The 21838-nt window shown below is 34.5% G+C and overlaps 3 protein-coding genes across 3 annotated transcripts; 1 reads left to right on the plus strand and 2 right to left on the minus strand.

The window, feature by feature from the left end:
* The first annotated feature begins 4650 nt into the window (after window positions 1–4650).
* On the plus strand, window positions 4651–6001 carry LOC110375952 (uncharacterized). The gene is made up of 3 exons (XM_021334258.3): window positions 4651–5225; window positions 5297–5443; window positions 5694–6001. Exons 1-3 carry the CDS (start codon window positions 4739–4741, stop codon window positions 5873–5875), a joined length of 816 nt encoding a protein of 271 aa, XP_021189933.3. The 5' UTR covers window positions 4651–4738; the 3' UTR covers window positions 5876–6001.
* Window positions 6002–7756: 1755 nt separating this feature from the next.
* On the minus strand, window positions 7757–13572 carry LOC110375949 (cytochrome P450 4C1). Its single transcript, XM_064040029.1, has 10 exons — window positions 13323–13572; window positions 11401–11490; window positions 11063–11173; window positions 10338–10523; window positions 9799–9995; window positions 9655–9727; window positions 9376–9565; window positions 8901–9049; window positions 8311–8481; window positions 7757–7964 (listed from the first exon to the last, which is right to left on the minus strand). Exons 1-10 carry the CDS (start codon window positions 13468–13470, stop codon window positions 7810–7812), a joined length of 1470 nt encoding a protein of 489 aa, XP_063896099.1. The 5' UTR covers window positions 13471–13572; the 3' UTR covers window positions 7757–7809.
* A 4119-nt stretch (window positions 13573–17691) lies between these two features.
* Window positions 17692–21248, minus strand: LOC110375955 (cytochrome P450 4V2). Its single transcript, XM_049848956.2, has 11 exons — window positions 21024–21248; window positions 20502–20621; window positions 20056–20145; window positions 19786–19896; window positions 19479–19664; window positions 19172–19368; window positions 19029–19098; window positions 18741–18930; window positions 18370–18518; window positions 18037–18207; window positions 17692–17921 (listed from the first exon to the last, which is right to left on the minus strand). The coding sequence occupies exons 1-11, from the start codon at window positions 21130–21132 to the stop codon at window positions 17755–17757; spliced, it is 1560 nt and encodes a 519-aa protein (XP_049704913.2). The 5' UTR covers window positions 21133–21248; the 3' UTR covers window positions 17692–17754.
* Window positions 21249–21838: the final 590 nt, after the last annotated feature.

Raw genomic sequence — 21838 nt, forward strand, 5'->3', positions numbered from 1 at the left:
CAGGCGGACATATTGTTACCATAGAATAAATATTTTATTGTGTTATATTTTCTGAAAAATGAAATGTACCAGGGTAAAAAGTAAAATTATTGTATAATTTTATCAATTTTATAGACAAATTGAAATAATGTTTTGCATTACATTAATATTGTCTAAAATGCACTTAACCATTGTTATGTATCCACACAGTAGTTCACATTATCTAAAATAGATGGCGTTTTGCTCTATATTGGAAGCGCGGCTAAAAGTAGTCGTTTAGCCGTAGGTTTTACTGAGTTTACGGGCGCGGAGGTGTACCCTACTTGATGAGATCCTGATGGAGGGCCTATTATATTATGAAGCCTCAGAATCTGATATGCGTAGAGTCCAAGATGGTTTAATCTTCCCAAAGTTTCAACTTTACCTACATAGTTATGTTGGTACCAAGTTTCAGTAGGTACCTGAGTTTAGGACTGCTTATCTAGATTGTTATAATCGTATAAGAATTATATAATCTTTATCAGTTGCACTCTAATTAATTCAATAAAACCTAGAAACATATATCTTATATCTAGCTACTTCAAACCAGCGATCTGTTAACTGTGTGCTTTTGTTTTACCCCTTTAACTAAGATCTATAATTATATAATAAACCTTATTTATTATTGATAAGAATTAAATATCGGGTTGTTCGGGCTGGGCCGAAAAGTCCAGATAGGCAGTTGCTTTATGTAAAACACCGTTAGGTACTCAGCTGCATCCGGTAAGGCTGGAAGCCGACACGACTCCAACATGTTTAGAAAAAGGCTAGACAGAGGATCTTCCATGGCTTAGCTGTTTCGTAATGACCTACCAGACAACCAGCGTAAGCACCGCTTCGGAAGTGAAAAGAAAATTATATTCCAGTAGGTAATTTAAATAGAAACACGTTATCCTTACACACCCATCGTAATACAAAGTAATCATATTAAAATCTCGTATTGATTAGTAGCCCGATACCTCGCTAGCTATTCAGGCCGATTTCGCCTGCCTTCTCCCCTGCATACTAAATAGGCGATAGCTTGACGCCTACAACTTATATCAATTAAATTCATGCCTATACGTTCGAGGTTTAATTTCTAATTTTCATTTGTGACTGATTGTAGATACATAATACCTAAGCATATTATGCTTGCTTGAGGAGTTTTCACATAGGCCTTTACTCTTATGAACCATCACATTAGTTACACGGTTCGAAAAAGTTGGTTTCGTGGCGAGCTGGAAAGAAACTACATTGCCATTTTGTAGTTTTGAAGAACTAGCTTTTGTAAGTTTTAGAGTTAAGGAGACAGTAACGCTTGTAGTGGTGAAAGATATGAAGGAGTGCCAGGTATCCGAGAGCGATATAGTGGATAGAGCTAAGTGGAGGAGAAGAAACGAAGAAAATCAGGAAAGCTGACCGCACCACCATGTCTTGTGGTATACATAGCAAAGAAAGAGAAAGAAAATGTAATAGCGCTTGAATCAAAATCAAGCCCAAAGCTGATTAATATAGATTTCCTAGCAGCTCGACTTATTAGGTCATATAAATCCTTTCCTGCTTACCTACACAAGAGATCCGTGTGTAATTAATTGGCAACACTAATTAATCAAACAATTTTCACAGTACCATTGATTGAGGTCCATAAATCATTGTAATGGCCCATCTATATGCAGACATTGCGACCCCAGCAAGTCCATACGCATTGTCAATGAAAGTGTGCGCCAGTCAGTCCTTGTTTCAGATGTAGGTAACTTAGTTTCGCGGTCGGGACATATTTGTGGGCTCAAATTCATTAAATAATACTTTCCTTTTATGGTGCTGGAATTTGTGGCCTTGATAAAGAATTAGAAGTACTTCTACTTTTATACGGAAGTAAATTCAGCCTTGAAGAGTATTTCTTTAAGAATCAGAAAAATCCTCATGATACCTAGGTGGATTTACATGAATAATTGAATAACTTAACGTGTTTAATAATCTAGGACATTTACCGTCTTACCACAAAAACTTTTAAACGTCAGTTTATGCCTTGTCTAAAAAAATGTCAAATTATGACGTTGACATATGGTTCATTTTGCAGCCAAAATTTTATTAGACAAGTGTAAAACAGGGTTTAAAGTTTTTGTAGTAAGACCCTTATTTTTCTTTTTTCTAAGAAGTCTTCAAGCAATCCTCGTAGACGAAACAAAATTAAACAAAGCTATGGTATTAAAATATTATATGACAGGGCACAATATAACATGGGTCTCTGAGAAAGCTCTATAGGATAATTTTGTGGCTGAAAATCAGCGCTCAATCTCCCATAGGGTTGCTGCTTCCATCTAATATATTTGGTTGCTGCTTCCATCTAATATATTTGGTTGCTGCATTATGCCGATCTTGTTTTGTTTAATTTGTGGCAATTTTTTCAGTTTATTTCTTTATGCAAGCTTTCGCTGTCTAATCAACAGTTTTGTAAAGTTTGAAAACTGTTGATTAGACAGCAAAATAAGGCTAGCATTCAAAAGTCAGACTGATGACAAAGACCCACAAACATAGATACCTACTAACGTTCCCTGTTTACACCATGATTTATTTATGGCTAAGAGTAAAAGGCCTCTGAACGTCTATGACCTCCTAGTACTTTTAGTTTAAATACAAAAGCTTTCGCTGTGTGTTTGATTGACTATTCAAGATTTACCTACAGATAGGATAACTTTTAATGAGGAATTAACTAAGAATAAATTGAAACAAGTGATTATAGTCTTTCATCGGTAGCAGACATATGACTTCTAAAGCTACTCATTTCTTTTCTTTTCCAAAGCTATTTTTGGTTTATGCTTTTTTTTAGGTTGTTCTCGATGGTATGTAACTCTACCCATCTGTTTATCTAGTAGCAAATCTGCATTCATTTGGATACCTAATGTTAGAACTTTGTAAATAGGGGTACAGGAACTATGGGATTTTAACGGCGATTCTAAAACGTAACATGCTTAAACTTCTACCACGAAACTTACTCTCACTCAATCACACACACTACATTTATCATTTATTACTTTCTACTTACCTACATTAAATTGATATAAATAATTTTTGTTTTGTTATGTTCAATGAGTTACCGGTGAAAACAGTTTTTGTATAACTTTTTAACTCCAATGCTTACATTGTGGAATCACTGGTACCCAAGTCACAGGCTATAAACCTAGTTTGGGAACCAGGAGATAATACCTTTGAACATTTTTGTTGTACCATATTACTGCACTTGTAACGTATGTAATCTTTTTTACTGGAAATAAACATTATTTATTTATTTATTTATTTAAAGAAAGGAATGGCTTGTATTCCATAATGTTATAGCAGCAACATTTATTTTCCATCCTGACTTATTTAAAAACTTTACTCCATCCTAGATAATTTACGCTAACCCAAATTGACGTAACACTGATCCTAATCAGCTGTTCATATTTTGGCGTCCACCGGATAGCAACGCGTACTCCTGGCTTCCACTCAACAGTCTCCTCACGTGCCAAGCATCCGTTTTGCAGCAACATCTTTCACTTGACCATATGACCAGAATGAAGAACATTTGAAACGTTGCCTGTTACGTAAGCAACGGTATCAGAATCATCTGTCGCTTCACTTTCTTTTATTGCCTTTAGTGGTCAGTTTTGAGTTTTGTTTGTATTTCTATTGATTGTTATTTTGTCATTGTCATCATACTTGTGTATTTGGCATGTAATCCAACTTAATACGGCAAATAATTCATTAAATTGTAAGCTAACTTGAACTTTCTTAGATGGCTCATTACCTACGTTCAAAGGAAATGAATGCATCTTTAGGTTTATTTACTTTTTGCCAAACTGCCTTAGTTTGATTATGGAAGCTTAAAATATAAATGCATGGGTAATCAATTTTATCGAGCCAGAGCGACTCCAATCTTTATGTTAGGGAAAATTAAGTCCATCTGTCTCGATTGAAAAGTTGAGCAGCATAGAGAGCGTCTTGGGCAAAAATAATATTGCTCGATATTGGAATCAATCAAGTATAAAGAAAGTCACCTATTGAATTATGCCAACAGCACAAAATATTCAACTACAACCTCCAGCTATTTACAAACATAGTATTTTTGTGGTAAGGTTACACAATGTAGTAAAAAAACAAAAGCAAATGAAAACATCACTCGAATAGCCATTAGTAAGCTAGAAATGTAACACAAAGTTTAAATGGATTTTATATGCTGATGCGATCAAGATCGTATTCATGACGTCACTTATAGGAAAGACGTTTTACTATCTCTGAAAGAAAAAAAAAACAGTTTTCGCTGATAAGGATTAAGCAGGTACCCTGGCCAAGGGGTCAGGAAATAGAGAAAATCAACCACTGAATATTTGTATGCTAAATATTTTTACTATCAACTTTCAATCGTAATTTGTTGCTTAACACATGGCGTAAGCATCTAATTTTCTTTCGATTTCCCTTGGCAAATTTCAAGTGCTCAGGACCGCTGTGGAGGCAACAAAGTGATAGTTTTCCAATACAGTGAAGCCTCACACACACATGCAATCAAAATATACCACGAGCTTACAAACGCGAGTATCGCCGAAGATAGTACCATTGCGCATTCTGATAACACGTCACGTATTAATGCTCGTATATAAACCAAGCCCAGGAGTACCCTGGCATACATTGTGATCGTTCATCGGACGGCAGTAAGTCGTCTGCCGTCAAATAATTAAACAAAATTAATAGTGAAAAGTGCAACATGGCTAAACTATTAGTGCTCCTTACCCTTGCGGCAGTCGCCAGTGCAAACTCATATACCGCCTCCAAATTAGTAAAGAACATTTACAACGAATGTTTGAGCCAATATTCGGTGGAATGTGTGAAACCGAGAACCCTGCAGTGGATTTCGCAAGTGTCCAACGATGACGAGATCAAGATCACGGACGACCTCTCCATTGTCAAGACTGCGACCCTGGAGGATGACATGGGAGTCGACCCCAGGATGGCACAGGATCCAGCTTACCAGATTGTGGATAAAGTAGACCGGTTCCTCCAGACCCATACGCTCAAAGTGAAAGTTCCTGAGGAAATTTCGAACAGTGCTGCGTCTGAGTATGTGCCAAGGTCTTTGCTTACGGATCTGCCTTCGGAATTGGAAATGCCTCTGGATGGTGAAGAAGACGGTCAAGTGTTCGAGGGCAGGAAGAAGAAGATCAAGCTCCCCAAGCCTTTGAGGATCAAGAGCAGTTAGTGGATCACCTAGTTGCAGAATTAAAATATGCTATCGATGATTATTAACTAAGCGTTTATTTTTCAGAGCACGGTTTCATCAAGAAGGTGTTGCTGCCCTTCCTCCTCGGCTTGAAGTTCAAGGCTTCCGTGCTGGTCCCTCTGGCTCTTGCCCTCATCGCTCTCAAGACATGGAAGGCTCTGACCCTGGGTCTCATCTCATTGGTTCTTTCCGGTACGATATTACACAGTACCTTATGTAATCTCACATTATGTTTTTTTAGATATTCCACGCTTTAGACGAATACTTACGATTATTTTTATTAATCTTATTTACAATTACGACTAAACAATATGTCCAGTTCATCAAGAGCACAATAGAAAGATACATGTAAATTATGTACAAGTAAATTATAAAACAAGTATAAAGTAGGAATGAATGAAAGGCAAAAATTGCAAATAACATTCTTTATTTTGTCCAACAGGTGCCATGGTAATCTTCAAATTCACGAAACCCAAGGTCGTGAACTACGAAGTTATCCACTACCCACAGCACCACGTTGAGCACCATGTAGACCACCATGCCCCAGGATGGGATGCCCACGGACCCTACCAGGCCAGGACCTTCGAAGACGCCCACGAAATGGCCTACTCCGCACAAATATAAACAAAATGAAACAAATAGCTTTAAAACTACGGACCTCTGACTAAATTATTAAATTATTTATTTATTTAATTTAATTTATCTTAATAATGTAAATAAAATTCTGTATAAAGTAAGTTTCACATTCGATCGAGAGTTGTTTATTTTCCTGTGAGTTTTATAACACTATCACTTCTGGCACTTCTTCTATTTTTGTATCCGAAGGCGCTTCGTCCAGACTTTTATCACGAAATTCGAAATTATCACTTCTAGGTACATTATTGTCAACTATTTCATAAAAAGGTTCAAACGCACTTGTGGCATTGACAGGCAACAGTTTTGTGACAGGAATATCTTTAACTTCATTGCTTGATAAATGTCCGAGTATTGAGTTGAAATCATCTTCATCCTCGATTCTTCTCATGTCGTCTTTCACCATATATTTTTCATTAACTACGATATCTACTTTAAAGTTCTCTGTGCTGACATCATCGACATCGTATGCAGGTTTCACGAAAGTACTCGAAGGCTTTTTTGTCGTGAGGTGTATTATTTTCTCTATTTCATTTAGAGATTCTTTCAATTGTCCTTTGCCAATTTCATCTGAGTTTGCTTTGTAACCCTGGACTTTTTCACTGCGGCCCAAGAGCAGTTTGTCAGAAAAAGATCTATATACATCGGAACCTTTCAAAGGATTTATTTTGTATAGTCCAAGCAGAAGATTGAAAACATTTCCATTAGCATTGCTTCTTTTATAATGCCTCTCCGCCAAATAACTGTGGATGCAGCTGAATAACTAGAAAGAAAAAAACACATTGAATTCTGTGTAACTAAGTGACAGCAAAAAAAACTCGTAGATTATAATATCATGGTCAATATTATAACATGAGCTGGTTTCTTTTATACACATTTCTGCAACGAATAAAACCTTTAAAACAATACGTGCACGCCACAATTTGAATTGAAAGTGACCAGGAAGTGCAAATGGGATCACGATCCCTTAAAAATGAAATTCGTACGCCTACAATACATTTATATTAATGTGACGACGGTGGTATAACTGTTGAATATATAATAAGAGAAAAACAGAATCCATTGGCTACTTGGCATTCAGCGTATGCTGCTTATATTCAAAGAGGGAAAAGTGTTACTGAATGACAACTATTGGCACAATGACTGACACCTGATTAGGTGCACCTGTTTAAGACTATAGGATATCATCAGTAAGTTAGATGGTTTACAAGAAAAGTGTGCTGGAATTTATATTTTTTCTCTTAACGCATCCATTAAAATAATAATCACCATACTTACCAGTAGATTGATTGTAAATCGCGCAGATATAGCAGTTAGTGACACTAACATATTTAAAAACAGAATTGTTAAACTACGTAGAAATTACACAACGAATAAATCACTGTACCAAGAAGAGGCAGATATAAATAAAATAAAAAAATCTCACCATTACGATAGAGACGAGTAACCTGAACACAGAGTGGTAGTACATTATCAACAATTATTTACCCGCCGGTACCTATATGGTTGATGTAATAATGTACAACAAAGGACCGGTAACAATAGATTTATTTACTAAACATCTAGATTGAACTACAAACTAGGAAACTGCTGGCTAGATGAAAACCGTTAGCCAACGAATTAAAATGATCCTTATTCTAGTTACAGTAGGCATGACTTAGGGTAGGTTACACCATTTAGCTAAACTAAAATCACCCTTATTAAAAAACTAAGAGGGCAACGTACATAGTAAATCATTTTGATGACAATACTTTATACAAAGATCTTAATATAGGTAAAATAATTCTTCGTGTAGTTTCTTAAAATCTATTTAAATTAACAACCACATTAACTTCAGTACAATTAAGAGTTTTTGTTATACCTAGGCGATGATTCTCGTAAATATGTACATGTATTAGACTATCAAGTCTTCTAGAAGATTCTATTTACGTTCTTCGTTCAATACTGATCTCGTGTCCTGATATTGGCTTCAAAACGAAGTCGTATTGGACTTTCAACTTGCTCATGTCTGCTTGTATTCGGTAGCGACGTACGAAGTGGACTAGTACTACTTTCATTACTGTCATGGCGTATCCTTTTCCTGTGAAATTTTAATATTTTTATTATCATGCTCAACATCATAAGTAGTCGTCGTTTCTTTTAGGCCTACGTAGTTGATTGGTTTTATATTGAAAGCAGTCAGCATTATTGAATATGTTTATCAGTTTTGCTTAATTTGAGTTAACTGAAGTTTTCCTTACTATTTAATACTCTTGTTTTAAATGTAAAAGTACCTCTGTCTGTCAGTAGCACTTTCACGCGAAAATAACTGAACTGATTTAAATGAAATTCAGTACTGGATTAGCACAGTGTGTCAACAACTAACCGAGTGAGACCGCTATTACAATTGTATACATTAAAACATTATTGTTGCGTGTTCTAGTTACCTATACAGCTTCTTCTGCCCAATCCAAATGCAGCAAATTCTTGGTTAGGTTTAACATCTCCATTGAGCCATCGTTCTGGCTTAAACTTATCACTCTCTGGACCCCAATTTGAGTCATCGTAAGTCAATGGGAATGTGTGACAATAACTGCCGGCACGCATTGTGTAATTCTCTGTATAGAAAAAGCGTTTCAAGAATTTAATGAATTATCAAAGGTGAAATTGTTCATTATGTGAGTGTTAATGAAGATGACCTGAGAGATGACCTGGCGGTTAAAGAATCAGCCTCTCAAGTATGGGTACGCGGATCCGATTACAGGTCAGGAAAGTACCAATGCAACTTTGGCAAGTTTGTATATACTTTCATTGTATATCTCGGCTGATTAAAGGTGAAGGAAAACATCTCGCAGAAACTTGGACTGTAAAAATTGTAACCAATCAAGCCGTTGTGAGCGTTTGTGGTGATTGATGCACTATCCTTCTCCCTGAGTGAGGAGGCCTGAGTCAAGAACGAGGAACGAGGACGATAAAATGGCTGATGATGATGATAATGATGGAGTCTTTATGAACATAGTATGTATTGAAAACTTACTTAGTTTCACATCCTTCTCTACAGTTCTAAATAAACAAGGTACAGTTGGAAGGTATCTGAGGCACTCCGTCAAAACAGCATTTGCGTAGACGAGTTTGTTCAAATCCTCTTTTTCTACATCTCTGTCTTTACCCAGTACATCTATTATTCTGCAAAATAAAATGTTATGTTGATTAAATTCAAACCAATATATGTATAAAGTTGCAGAGTTTGTTTGTTTGAACTCATTTTTACAAGGAACTGCTAGTCCGATTCGAAAATATTTCCGTTCAAGGTTGCCCATAAGACTATAAACATCTCAAAATATCTAAGTACGTGCGTTGAGTATTTAGCGGAACTCGGCCGAAATTGTGATTTGAATATATAGACCAAACCAAGAGCAATTTGTTGCTACACAAAGAATTACGTACAATACTAACGCGATACTGTATTTGTTACATTATTATCTACATCATCGATACTATCTTTAACTTACTCTTGATAGAGTTTCTCTTGTACTTCAGGATGAGCTCCCAGCAGTAACATGGTGAATGTCAACTGGTTGGACGTAGTCTCAGATCCAGTAACTACAATTGTATCAGTTTCTTCTCTTATCTCTTTATCAGTCAATTCTCCATTTTGTGATAAGTCCATGATTAGGTCTAAGAATGGTTTGTATTTAAGTCCTGGAATTTAGAAATTTGGTTTTAATAAATTCTTAATTATCCCATCCTTTTTATTTATCTTATTATATAGTTGAAAGATTTCTACAAACCAGTAGTAGTAATTTCAGTAATTGCATTATTGTTAGCTTCATCCTTTTTGGCAGCTCTTTTCTCTTGCAAAACCTGTAAATTTTCAAAATTATCAAATCAGTCTTTTTCAACAATTTATTTGTAATTTTCATTATCTAACTTACTTTGTTTGTCATAGAGTGTAATGTATCCAGATATTCGTCTTCCTTCTTCCTGAGGCCCACTAACTTGTATATTATTTCTACCTGTAGCCAGACCTTGATTGTCTTTGCAAAACACAGTCTTATCATTTCAACTACTGCTTCCATATACTTTTGTATAACGTTCGGGTCGTTAATAGCATTTATTCCAAACACTCCAACTAGAAACATAATATACATATCATTAGTAGGTAAGTACTTATTGTTAATAAGGAATTAGTTGATTATTTGGACAGTTTACATTTATCTTAGATGCTATGTTCAATAGACCTATCGGCATTACTTTATTTGGAATTATATATGTCAAAGGTTATGAGCCCGTTATTTTGATAATTAATTTAACCACTAAAAACAGCCTTGTTGGCCTCACAAATAGTACTTAAGCTGATTTCTGATAATAGTGGCCTTGTTACATTGCATGGAATCAAAGAGATTTGGTATATTTTTAATGTTTTTCCATTGAAATAATCTGATGTATAATACTATGTTGTGTAGGTACTTACGACAAAGAGTTTCCAAAGCATTGTTGTTAAAATATTTCCGTTGATCGAAGAGACCTTTCCCTGCATTAGGTTCTATGGCTTCCAGAAGTTTCCTGGACTGACTGTTGAATATCCCTAGGAATCCGTGGATTACAGGCAGACTGAATGCAGGGCTGAGCAGCTTGCGATGACGTTTCCAAATGTCGACTGAAAGATTAGGAAGACTTTAAAACTAAGGTAACGAATTAAAAAGTAGTCAAATAAGAGGCATATTAAATTAAGGGATATGTTTTAATTCGAGAAAAATTATAGTAGGTTCAGTAGGAACTGTCATGATTTTTTAAAGTTTTTACTTTGACGGTTCAATCCAAACTAATATTATAAATGCGAAAGTAACTCTGTCTGTCTGTCTGTCTGTCTTTTCTTCACGCCTAAACTACTGAACCGATTTGTGTGAAATTTGGTACAGACATAGTTTGAAACTTGAGAAAGGACATAGGATAGTTTTTATTACAAAAAAAAAAAATATTCCGGACATATAGCGCCATCTATTGGTCAAATCAAAAATCTGCTGGTAGTCACTATTCCACGCGAAGGAAGTTGCGGGCAAAAGCTAGTAATTTATAAAACACAAAACATTAAAATGGTTTGCCCTATATTTTTCAAGCTGCAGTATAAGTCTTAAAATTGATTGAATATTTAATAAAATGTCTTTGAAAGAAAGTTTTCAAAAAAGTTGAACTTACCTGGCGCCGTCACTAGCCCATCTCCTAGCCATGTTTTGATTAGATCAAAGGAATAATGTTTCTTAGGACATCCATTTGCAGCAGTTAATGCATCTTGAGGATCAGATATAACTGAAATAGTAATAATAAACAATTAATCAGACAAGAGTCGTTTGATATCCAAAGTTTGACATTTTATTGTATGGATTATGTTTATTTGTTGTGTACAGTATACATATGTTTAGTTTATTTTAATCTAAGTACAATTTTCAAACGTCATCAATTAAATTGTACTTATCTGTACACAATGTCCAATAGAGGATGCTATTAACCGGTTTATTAGAAAAAATCCAACTTACAATAATACAATTCTTTTCCAAAATAAAAATGTGCGACGCCTCCTTTCGCATCAGCCTGTTTGCCCCAAGAAGTGATCATGGTGAAAAGAGCTGAAAAATGCAATAAAAATAACGTTCAATAATGTAAAAGTAGTGTGTGCCTACATTTCTTTAATAAGCCGATAGTTTGTTTTAATCACATATCAGTATAGAAACGAATAGTAATGCGCACATAACGATTGCTCGAATTCACCATTTTTTCTTTAAAAATAGTTTTTACAATCATTCGAACTGTCGGCCAACTGTTTAGTCTGTGAGATTAAAAAAATATTCAATCCAGGAATTGAATCTGACACCTTAATCGCGCTCAGAACCACTTTACTAAAAAGACACTCATTAAAACAGTAGGCAGTTATGTTAATCTCGTCACTAAAAAAAAGATTTTTTAATGACTCATTTAATAGGCCTTTTCAAATTATAAACGTAATTAATTAGCATTCGGCAATTTTTTTTTACATTTTCCTGTTAAAAAATGTATTCTTTTTCAAATTCATAGCCTAAGGCGTAGTACTTAAGTAAATATAAATTAGCCTATTAAATAATAATATTAGTATAAAATAATGAGTAGGTACTGGAGCAAAAACATTAATATTCACTCTTTATCTTAAACTAGTTTTTTGGTGGTCCTTTTGCTGATAAGGACTAAGTAATGATTATTCAAATTATAATTACTATCTATACATTACTTGTTTAACGAGTTTAAAAATCACATATTAATAACAATTACATTAGACCCATAGATACTAGTAATGTGAAATTCCCATCTCTAGATAGCAAAAAAGTCATAGATAAAATATTGGGAACGTCGATAGTTGGGCACCAACTTTTTTTAAGCTAATCTTGATTCCAGTCCAAGTTTTTAGACAGTCTGATGTCTGATACCAGCTAAATACTGATTTATGAGCCCATCCAAATTATCGTCCGACTAAAAGTTTACAGTGTGCGGGTACTCTAAACCCCATGTCAATAAAACTTTGTAATAGATTTACAATAAAAACCAATAAGGTACAAGATATAATAATGCAGCCAGCCCTTTGGGTACACTTAAGTGACAGTGATGAGGACCAATTTTTCGATGCCCCTTATTTTTTTTTGTAATGTACAGGTTTAAAATTATAAATAAATGCTATAAGGTAACTACCCAATAAGGTACACAGATGAAAACTTAATAAGAAATCTATAGAAGTAAAATTCAGACTTCCGAGAAAATAGGGCATCCTTTAAACCTAAGACTGACATGATAAATCTCAATATATGCTTATTAATAACATTGGTCTATAACAGCATCTTTTTCCCCAAGGTAAAACATACAATTGATATTATTCTTGTAAATTATTTGACACGTGATCGAAGTCCTGAACATAAAGTTGCACTGGCACTTGCATTGCGAAATATACTAACTGATCTTATAGAGCTGAAAACGCGATTTTTAAAGATACTTAATTTGTAAGGTGATCATAATTTTCTGGTAATTGCTAATTACAATGTCATATAGTACTACACTTGCTAATTCAAACCCATTTTAATTTCTACCGCTATGAGTTTTAATTTTGATAACATATTTTTTCAGTTACAGTAGTTCGATCTTCCCTATATTTAATTTGGCTTGTTATTATAAAAACTCCACTGTAGATTTAACATGGGAAAGAAAACTCGCTAAAATATAAATTAAAGGGGGAATAATATAAATCAATGCGGGGAAAGTATAACTTTGAAACCCGAGGACTTAGAGTAACTATGTGTTTTAAACTTCGATTAAGTGTCAAATAATCTGCAAGAAAGTATTTATGTTTCACCTTGGATAAAAAAAAAGTATACCTACAGCTCAAATTTCAACCCCCAGTATTTCTTAGCTCTTAATAATAGTTATAAAAAATACTTACTTGTACAGTTCCTAACTATGAGAAGCATATGACCTATAATAGGCACAGATTCAGCCAAAGCCGGTGGAAGTTCATGTTTATTCCTATTTTTCTTAAAGTTCAGAAACACCAGACACAAAACGCAAAAAATTAAAATTAAGCCCAACATTGTACTGAGAACGTTTTTTGAGTAAACGATGTTAACGTCCTTAGTAGGCTTTTATATTATTCAAAATTATTTTTAGGGTTCTTTAGAGGTGTTAAAAAATCCCTTTTTTAGATTAGATCGAAAAGGCTCTGTAAGTGCCGACCATTTCAAGGATACTAATCTAAATGGACACGCGAGTACATATTAGGATGGTCATTAACTAATGATTGTCCAAATAGATGAAGAAATTAAATAACAATTAAGCATTGTTATCCCACGTGGCAATGCTGCCAGTCTTTTGGGTACATTACCGAGTGACAGCAAAGAAGGCCAATTTTTTTAATGCATGCAAAGGTGACCATGTTTGCAAATGCCCTTAATAAATATTATGCTGTAGCTATAGACGTATAAAGAACTGTGATTTTAAGTGTATCATCATCTTTCTGCCCTTATTCGGACTTCTTCCGTCACCTCATAAGTAATAGTAGTTCTTTCTAGCGATGTCGACTTTCACATAATGCATCCACCGAATGTGTATACAAAGTAAAGTTTCCTGTCAATAAAAAAAGATGGTACCAAAGGGCTCATAATATTTACATTATAATTGATAATTATTACATAGTTTGTATTTACCCCAATTAGTGATAATTTTGTTCACTAACTTCAATTAGTTCGTTTATGACATTTTATACTCCATTCAAAATAACATTAGAAATTTAAGTAAGCCTTTTTTACTGTTTGTTCAACCGATTTTGACTTCTATTCCGTAGACAAAAGAACGGAATTGAAAGCAAAATAGTGGTTACAATACCAAGTATTTACTGCAGCCGCCATTAATCATACTACTAACGCAATAGAAGTCAAAATCGGTTGAGCAAACAGTAAAAAAGGTTTACTTAAATTTCTAATGTTATTTTGAATGGAGTATAAATACTGCGTATTTTCCCGTGTTCGGAACCCTCTCGCGTCCGAATCGCTCTTGGCCCTTCTTAAGTACGAGTTTATCGCCAGGCATGGTAATGGCCATCTCATTTTGATTCACAAACCTAGAACAAGTATTATTAATTAATAGCCTCGATAAATACTTAATTAGATGTCAATTAAACATTAACAGGGCACTTAGTTTATCAAAATCAGAATAGTGTAACATCTTTGTTTATTATGCCTTAAGCGGAGATAATCCTAAGATTACTTTGTAAAAATGTATGCAGACCGAACGCAGAACCTAGATCCCACAGCCAATGTAAAAAAAATTGTTCGTAGAAAAAAAAACATTTTCACATTGCAATTAATTTGAATTTCTTAATAAATAAATAAATAACGTGCACTTATGAGAACCTAGTTTGAACCTTTTTTACCAATTTCTTTAATTTATTTGTATACCACGATTACGGTAAAAAATGAAATAATGATGAGATAATAAATTATAACTAGTTAATAAATTGTAATGACTGTACCAATCCCCTTTTTTATCCATTTTTTATTTAACTACTAGACTGTGATAATTAGTAGTATACTATGAGAGATTTTTAGATAAAAAGGGTCAACATGAAACTTGTTTACTCGAATGATTTATACCAAAAAAAGGCAACCAGTTTTTAACTTACTAATAATGCGTATACAAACCGATATTAATTGGCCAAGTGTGAGAAGGGCTGTTGCTATGAGTGAGGTTGGTTCTTCAAAACAAATACAAAGTCCATATTAGTGCAAGATTATTCAACAGTTCCGGTTTCCTGCCAAGTAGAGTTTTTGATTGTAGGTATGTTTATGTTCGAAAAGTGCTGTTTTTAACCTACTTCGAACAAACGATTTTTGATTTTGAAAAAGTCCTTGTCTTGGAAACTCTTCATTTCTGAAATTGTCAGTTTTTAGTTGGTCTGATACTGAAAAATTACCAGATAGTTGTTACGCGTGTACTTCCATTCATCTTCATACTGATTTATGATCGATACACATAACTTACAAATTGCTATTTGCCAGACCTGGAAATGAACCCGCCAAATCGTACTTAAGAGACAGTTGCTTTAACCACTCTACAATATATTTTTTAATGCGATAAGATGATTGCCTATTCAATGCGAAAAAATCTTTAAGTTCGCTAGGCCTAAAACCGGTCTTGATATACATGGTTAACTTTTTTGAATAGGCCATCAAATTCTTAAATGTTTAAATATTCAAAAAAATCCAATAGGCCTGTTGAAGGCATAATATTTTTTTTGTAAGCATTATTGAATTATACTACTACGATAATTTATTTAATGCTAATGAGTGCTCAGGCCTATAGTCGATTTTTTGTTCCTTCCGCAAACATAATTTGTTTATGTCAAATGTAATGTCAAACAAACCTAACCTAGGATAAGTCAACCTGTGAAGTTCAAACTGTTGTTTTGATGCTCTTGTGACAAATAAAAAAAAAAAAACAAAAAAATGTGAGACCTCATTTATATTTTTATTCTCAAAATGATTCCTTTTTGTCTGAAAGTAAATGATTCTCCCATGATGGCAATCGGTCTGATCACCATTTCTTTTAACGACTTTATGATAATCTTTATTTGTAAAATGTCGTCCTATTTAGGTACCTACAAGTATTCACACAATAATTATTTTACTTTGTTCAAATAATTTGAATACTAGTTTGCCCTCATACATTTTTAATAACCTAGATAATTATTGTAAAAAGCCATAAAAACGTATATAAATAAGCTTCGCTTCTTCATTATGTATTTACTTATTTTTCTCATGAAGTAAACATGCTCTCTTTAAATTGTCATCTTCATCATCATTATTAAGAAGTCGTGATGGCCTAGTGGGCAAAGAACCAACCTTTCAAGTGCTAGTGTTCGTTCTATTCGAGTTGAGGAGGTCAAATAGGCAGTCACTTCTTATAAAAGATGATGCTTTATTATCATCATCATTTTCAGCCTTTTCACTGTCTCAATGCAGTGCTCAGGCCTAATAAGGGAACCACGCTTGTTGCAGGATTTTTCCGGAAGTTCGAATCGGATCGAGAATCGGATTTTATAGCTTCATCAAGCAAAATATATTACAATCAAATTGTTCTTTGCCTCATAATTAACATTTTGCCATTTCGAAAGGACAAGGTTCCTACATTTTTTGATGCCCAGTATGTAATTAATCATGTACCGTTCTTTTCCAAAAATACCATTCAAAGTTCATTAACCTCAAATAGAGCTTGTAGAAACGAGATTTGAAAAAAAAGCTATGAATCATGTAAGTCAAAAACTACCATTTATCAAAAAACAGCCTACCCTTATTGTAGGAGCGTAAGCAACTTATTTTTCATAGATATTAAGGAAAGGGTCAGGGGTGTTCCGTCTCTCTGTCAGTTTACGAGAAATAAAATTTCATCAGAAGGGGGGTTTTCTTTTTGAGGATTAAAAAAAGAAAGTGACAGATAGCGTTGTACCTACTACGTGATTGTGCCTTTACCAAGTAAAAAAAACATTCAACTTTGAGCCGAGACCCAAGAAATTCAGATTTCGCGACAAATTGTTTTTAAAATCTCTCGGGACATTTGAATAGTAATCTGACTTCGTTTCTCCTTTTATTCAATTTTTTAAATTGTTGATGACAAAAACGTTTCGTTATACGACCTAGGTCAACGCCATCTAGCATCCCAGACCTAGGCCAACGCCATCTAGTCATCAGTTAGTAAAATAATTAAAAAAAAAAAATGAATATCCTTCACAGTAAATCTAAATGGAGAAACAACAAATAAGTCACTGGAACCTCAGGTATTTTTATACGAGAGAGTTATGAGCATAGCCACAGGTCGCCGTTTTCATAAACATAGATAATTGCGTAGTGACAATTTATAGCTTTTTACAATAATTAATAATTCATGAGGGGATACTAGTTTTCAAATGATCTAACCAGAAAGTTTTTTTTACGTGAATGACCAGTACCTAAATAGGCCTACATATTTTTTACATAAAAAATTAGTATTGACAGATAATTAAGGCAGCTTAGAAATGTAGGTACTTATTTGACCATCAAAAAACCGGAAAGGAAGGTTTAAAAAAATATTAATAACTATCTGGATAAACATTTAATTTATTTGGCCTTACCTAATATCAATATAATCCAATAAAAAATACAAACATCTAAATTGAGATCCTCCACTTTTTTGGGAAGTCGTTTAATAAATTGAACCAATCCTTAAATCTACACTAGATTAACAGAAACACATTTCATACTAAAATTAGAATGTTTGCATCCACAAACTAAATCATCTATATAAATTCCAGGTGAAGCTATAACCAGATCCACTTTCTCCATTCCTCAAGCAGTTTTTGAATGTCTTCGTTCAATGCTGATCTCGTGTCCCGACACAGGTTTGAGCACGAAGTCCGCAGACAGCTGCAGCTGACTCATGTCAGCTCGCACTCGGTACTGTCGCATGAAATTCGCTAGCAGAACCTTCATAGCTATAATTGCGTATGTTTTACCTGGAAAGAATGACATTTCAGATTATTTGTCAAAATCCGACAGTTGGCATTTTTCTCAAAAAAGGGCGTTTTGTGTCTATAACCTTAGTAGTAAGTAAAGTAGGAATTGTTATACCTAAACAACCACGTTTTCCCAAGCCAAATCCAGCAAAGTCTTGGTGGCCGTTGAAATCGTCTTCCAGCCATCTTTCTGGTCTGAACTGATCTTCTTTCATTTCTCTGGCTGCAATATTAGGTATCAGTGGAAATAAAATGCAGTAACTGCCTGCATTCATCGTGAAGTTTTCTGAAATCCAATGAAGAAGGTACAATTTTTAAATATTCAAGAGAGGGAATGAAATTATGTACTCAAATTCGAGGCATATAGACCTCTGACACCAAGGCCTGCTAGGTGATTAAACCTGCAGCTGCAGCTGACTCGATAAGAAGGAGAAGAAAAACCCCTTACTTAATTTCACATCCTGATCCACACATCTTAATATAATAGGAATAGTTGGGAACAATCGTACAGACTCCATTATAACTGCGTTTGTGTAAACCAGTTTGTTCAAATCATCCTTTCCTACATCTCTGTCTCGACCCAGTACTGCTTCTAATCTGCAACAAAACGCATTGTATTTAAAAAACATACCTACAAACTATCTATTTAGTTGACATAAATTATTTGTTATCTATTTATTAATATTCATATTTGGAAGTCAAGTAAACCAAATTCAACGATGGCAATATTCTTTGACTTTGTGGTTCAAATTGAAGTACGAAACAATCTTCATTGGAAAGTTAGTCTTTTGATAGAAATTAGTCGTGTCTAAAACTTACTCTTTAACCATTTTTTCTTGAATTTCAGGATGTGCTCCCAGCAGTAACACGGTGAATGTCAACTGTGTGGCTGTAGTTTCAAAACCAGTTGTGAGAATTGCTTCAATTTGGTCTCTGACTTCTATGTCTGTGAGAGCACCATCTGCTGATAGGTCCATTAGCAGATCTAAGAAACCTTTGTATCGCAAACCTGAAAAAGGTCACCAAATTATCCACGTCTTGAACACTATACACCATACAGGCATGTCATTAAAATTATGTCCGTTTTATTGGTAGCGTTATACATACCAGAAGTTGGTGATTTGACATTGTTGGACAAAGCTTCATTTTCCCTAGCAAGTTTTTTCTTTTGTATGACCTGAAATAAAACCACTTGTGTCAAAAAATATGAAATGCTGTAGTGAATCTTACATCATTATGGTTAAACTTACTGTTTTCGCCAATGAATGTAAATTTTCGACTAATTGTTCTTCCTTCTTCTTGAGTCCAACAAGTTTGTAAATTAAGTCGATTTGCAGCCAAACCTTGAATGCCTTGGCTTTTAGAAGGTCTACCATCCCGTACGCTGCGGATATATATGTAGCTCCCAGATTTTTACTGATCGCATTTTCTATTCCAAATGTACCAGCTGAAAAAAGTATTACAAGACTTACGAGTTATCTACATAATCATTTCCTGGTACTGGTATCGAACACCAACAAATTCTGAGACTCTACAGAAGAGCGTCGAAATAATTACCACAAAGCGTTTCAAAGTTGTTTGTGACGAAATATGAGCCGTGATCAAATGGCCCTTTGCCAACGAAAGGCTCTAATTCATCGATCAGTTTCTTGGCCTGACTGTTAAACACGTCTAAGAAGCTGTGGATCACCGGCAGGCTGAATGCTGGGCTGAGCAACTTGCGATGACTGGTCCATGTTTCTCCTATAAAGACGTACAGATGGTTTAAGTTATTATATTATTTTGTATTATGTATATAATTTTGTGCTGACTGACAGCTACAAATGGATTGTCAGTTAAGTAAATGTAAAGGTATCATAGGTACCTGATGATGTTGTTATTCCGTTACCCTGCCAAACTTTAGCAAAATCCATTAAGTAATGCCTCCGGAGACATGATTTTGCTGCCAGTGCGGCGTCTTGCGGATCTGTTATCACTGAAAAAATGGGAATAGTATTAAATATATTTGCAACTGGAATAGTTTGTTGTGGTTTAATATTCTATTTCTTTTATTATGCCATAGAATGCTTTGATAAAAAGTCTCACAACTTTAAGTTTCAAATTAGAACTGGCAGAAAAATGGCTTTCTACTTACCGTAATGTAACTCTGGACCAAGATTTAAAACAGTAACGCCGCCTTGTTTTACGCAATCATCACTTACAATTTGGAGGAAATTGAGGAGATCTGAAAAAAAATCAAGGCTATACAGTCAAACGATCTTGATTATACCGTATTAGCAATTAATTATTTAACACTCAATAGAAGTTATGGTGGGTTAGTGGGTAAAGAACCAGATTCTCAAGAATTAGTGTGTGTTCGATTGTAGGTCAGGCAAGTACTATTATACCTGTAGAACTTTTCTAAGCTTGTATGTACTTGGACACCAATGACCATGCTGCTGTCACTTGAACATCTTTGGCAATCCTACGGGTAATCAGAAGCCAGTAAAGCCGGTAACACTGGTATTTAGCTGCATCCGGTAAGACTGAGAGCTGAGCCCAACTTGGGAAAAGGCTAGGCAGATGATGCCATGTACTCACTAGAAGACAGAGAAATTCCTTTGTGCAGATGTCCAATAATGGGCAGTGCGCCTGGAAAAGCTGGTGGTAATGGATGCGTTTTTGAAGTTGTGTTCCACAGTCGTCTCATCCAAAGGCTTTCTAGAATCAAAATTGTTAAATTAGCGGTTTAGCTGGTACCGTGAAAGTAACAAACGAGCACGACATAATAAAGAGTGAACATTCTTTTTGATTGTTTGTTTGAAGACTCCCAAATTACTGAACCGATATTATAGTTTAACAATAAAAACTAAACTACGAACGTGTCTAAACACAAATTGAGAAGAAATCTATGAAGAAATAAAAATTCTGACTTCGGAAAATATAGGGCATCCTTTAAATTAAGGCCGACAATATGCGGAAATAATGCTACATATTTTTCCTAACTTAAATAAATATATCAACAGCAACATATTGATGTCGTTAATGTCGTTAATAAATGTATTTCTACAATATTCCAACCTGTATTTCAGAATTAAAAAGATAGTTATAAAAAATACTTACGGGGTACGAATTCAGTTGAAGTCGGTGGAAGCTCATGTTTATTTCGATATTTCTTATACTTTAGAAGCACCAAACACAAAACGCAAAATATCAAAATTAAGCCAATCATTGTACTGAGGACAAGTTTTGAGTAAACGGTGAGAACGTGTTTATTAGGCTTTTATATTAGATAAAAATTACTTTAAGGTTCCGTGGAGATGTTTAAAAATCCTTATAAATGTCGAAATTTTCTGTAACGGCCGACCATCTCAAAGATACTTATCTGAATGGACCCAAATAATTACATAACGAGTAAACTTTGGGTTCATTACCGAATACCGCGATAATAACCTATTTATTTATTTATTTAACAGTTTATGTACTCAGTTACACACGGAACACACAGAGAAGAAGAAAAATATTATAATTAAGTACAAAGGCACAGCTTAATTCAAAGGAAATCTCTTTCGGCAGGCATGGAAGAGTTAGAATAAAAAAGAGATACGGATAGACTGCCTATTATATTTCGAATGCCCTTTATTAGTTTTAAACTGTATAGGAGATTAGTTATAGAACTGTAATTATGTGTATCACCATCTTCCTGTTCTTATCCCAATTTTATTTAGACTTCTTCCATGCTTTTCTGTCAGCTGTCTCCTCACAAGTTACATTCTTTCTAGCCATGTCGACTAACACACAATAAAATTTATCTGACAAACGGAGAGAAAATTCTCTTAATGATATGTTTAAATTAATCTGGTATCTGTCATATTAGTTATATAACATTTTATAAGACTTTTCTGCGTATATTCTTGTTTCTGCGTATGTATATTATT

The sequence above is a fragment of the Helicoverpa armigera genome, chromosome 21 (genome assembly GCF_030705265.1).
Source record: "Helicoverpa armigera isolate CAAS_96S chromosome 21, ASM3070526v1, whole genome shotgun sequence".
Taxonomy (NCBI): domain Eukaryota; kingdom Metazoa; phylum Arthropoda; class Insecta; order Lepidoptera; family Noctuidae; genus Helicoverpa; species Helicoverpa armigera.

Coding starts and splice junctions, on each gene's coding strand:
- LOC110375952 (XM_021334258.3), top strand. CDS start 4,739: ATGGCTAAACTATTAGTGCTCCTTACCCTTGCGGCAGTCGCCAGTGCA. Junction 5,226..5,296: donor GCCTTTGAGGATCAAGAGCA/GTTAGTGGATCA, acceptor TTTATTTTTCAG/AGCACGGTTTCATCAAGAAG. Junction 5,444..5,693: donor CATCTCATTGGTTCTTTCCG/GTACGATATTAC, acceptor TTTGTCCAACAG/GTGCCATGGTAATCTTCAAA.
- LOC110375949 (XM_064040029.1), bottom strand. CDS start 13,470: ATGTTGGGCTTAATTTTAATTTTTTGCGTTTTGTGTCTGGTGTTTCTG. Junction 10,524..11,062: donor TGGGCTAGTGACGGCGCCAG/GTAAGTTCAACT, acceptor CTAATCTTTCAG/TCGACATTTGGAAACGTCAT. Junction 9,996..10,337: donor TGCTTTGGAAACTCTTTGTC/GTAAGTACCTAC, acceptor TTATGTTTCTAG/TTGGAGTGTTTGGAATAAAT.
- LOC110375955 (XM_049848956.2), bottom strand. CDS start 21,132: ATGATTGGCTTAATTTTGATATTTTGCGTTTTGTGTTTGGTGCTTCTA. Junction 19,897..20,055: donor TGGTCCAGAGTTACATTACG/GTAAGTAGAAAG, acceptor CCATTTTTTCAG/TGATAACAGATCCGCAAGAC. Junction 18,519..18,740: donor CAAGAAAAAATGGTTAAAGA/GTAAGTTTTAGA, acceptor GTTTTGTTGCAG/ATTAGAAGCAGTACTGGGTC.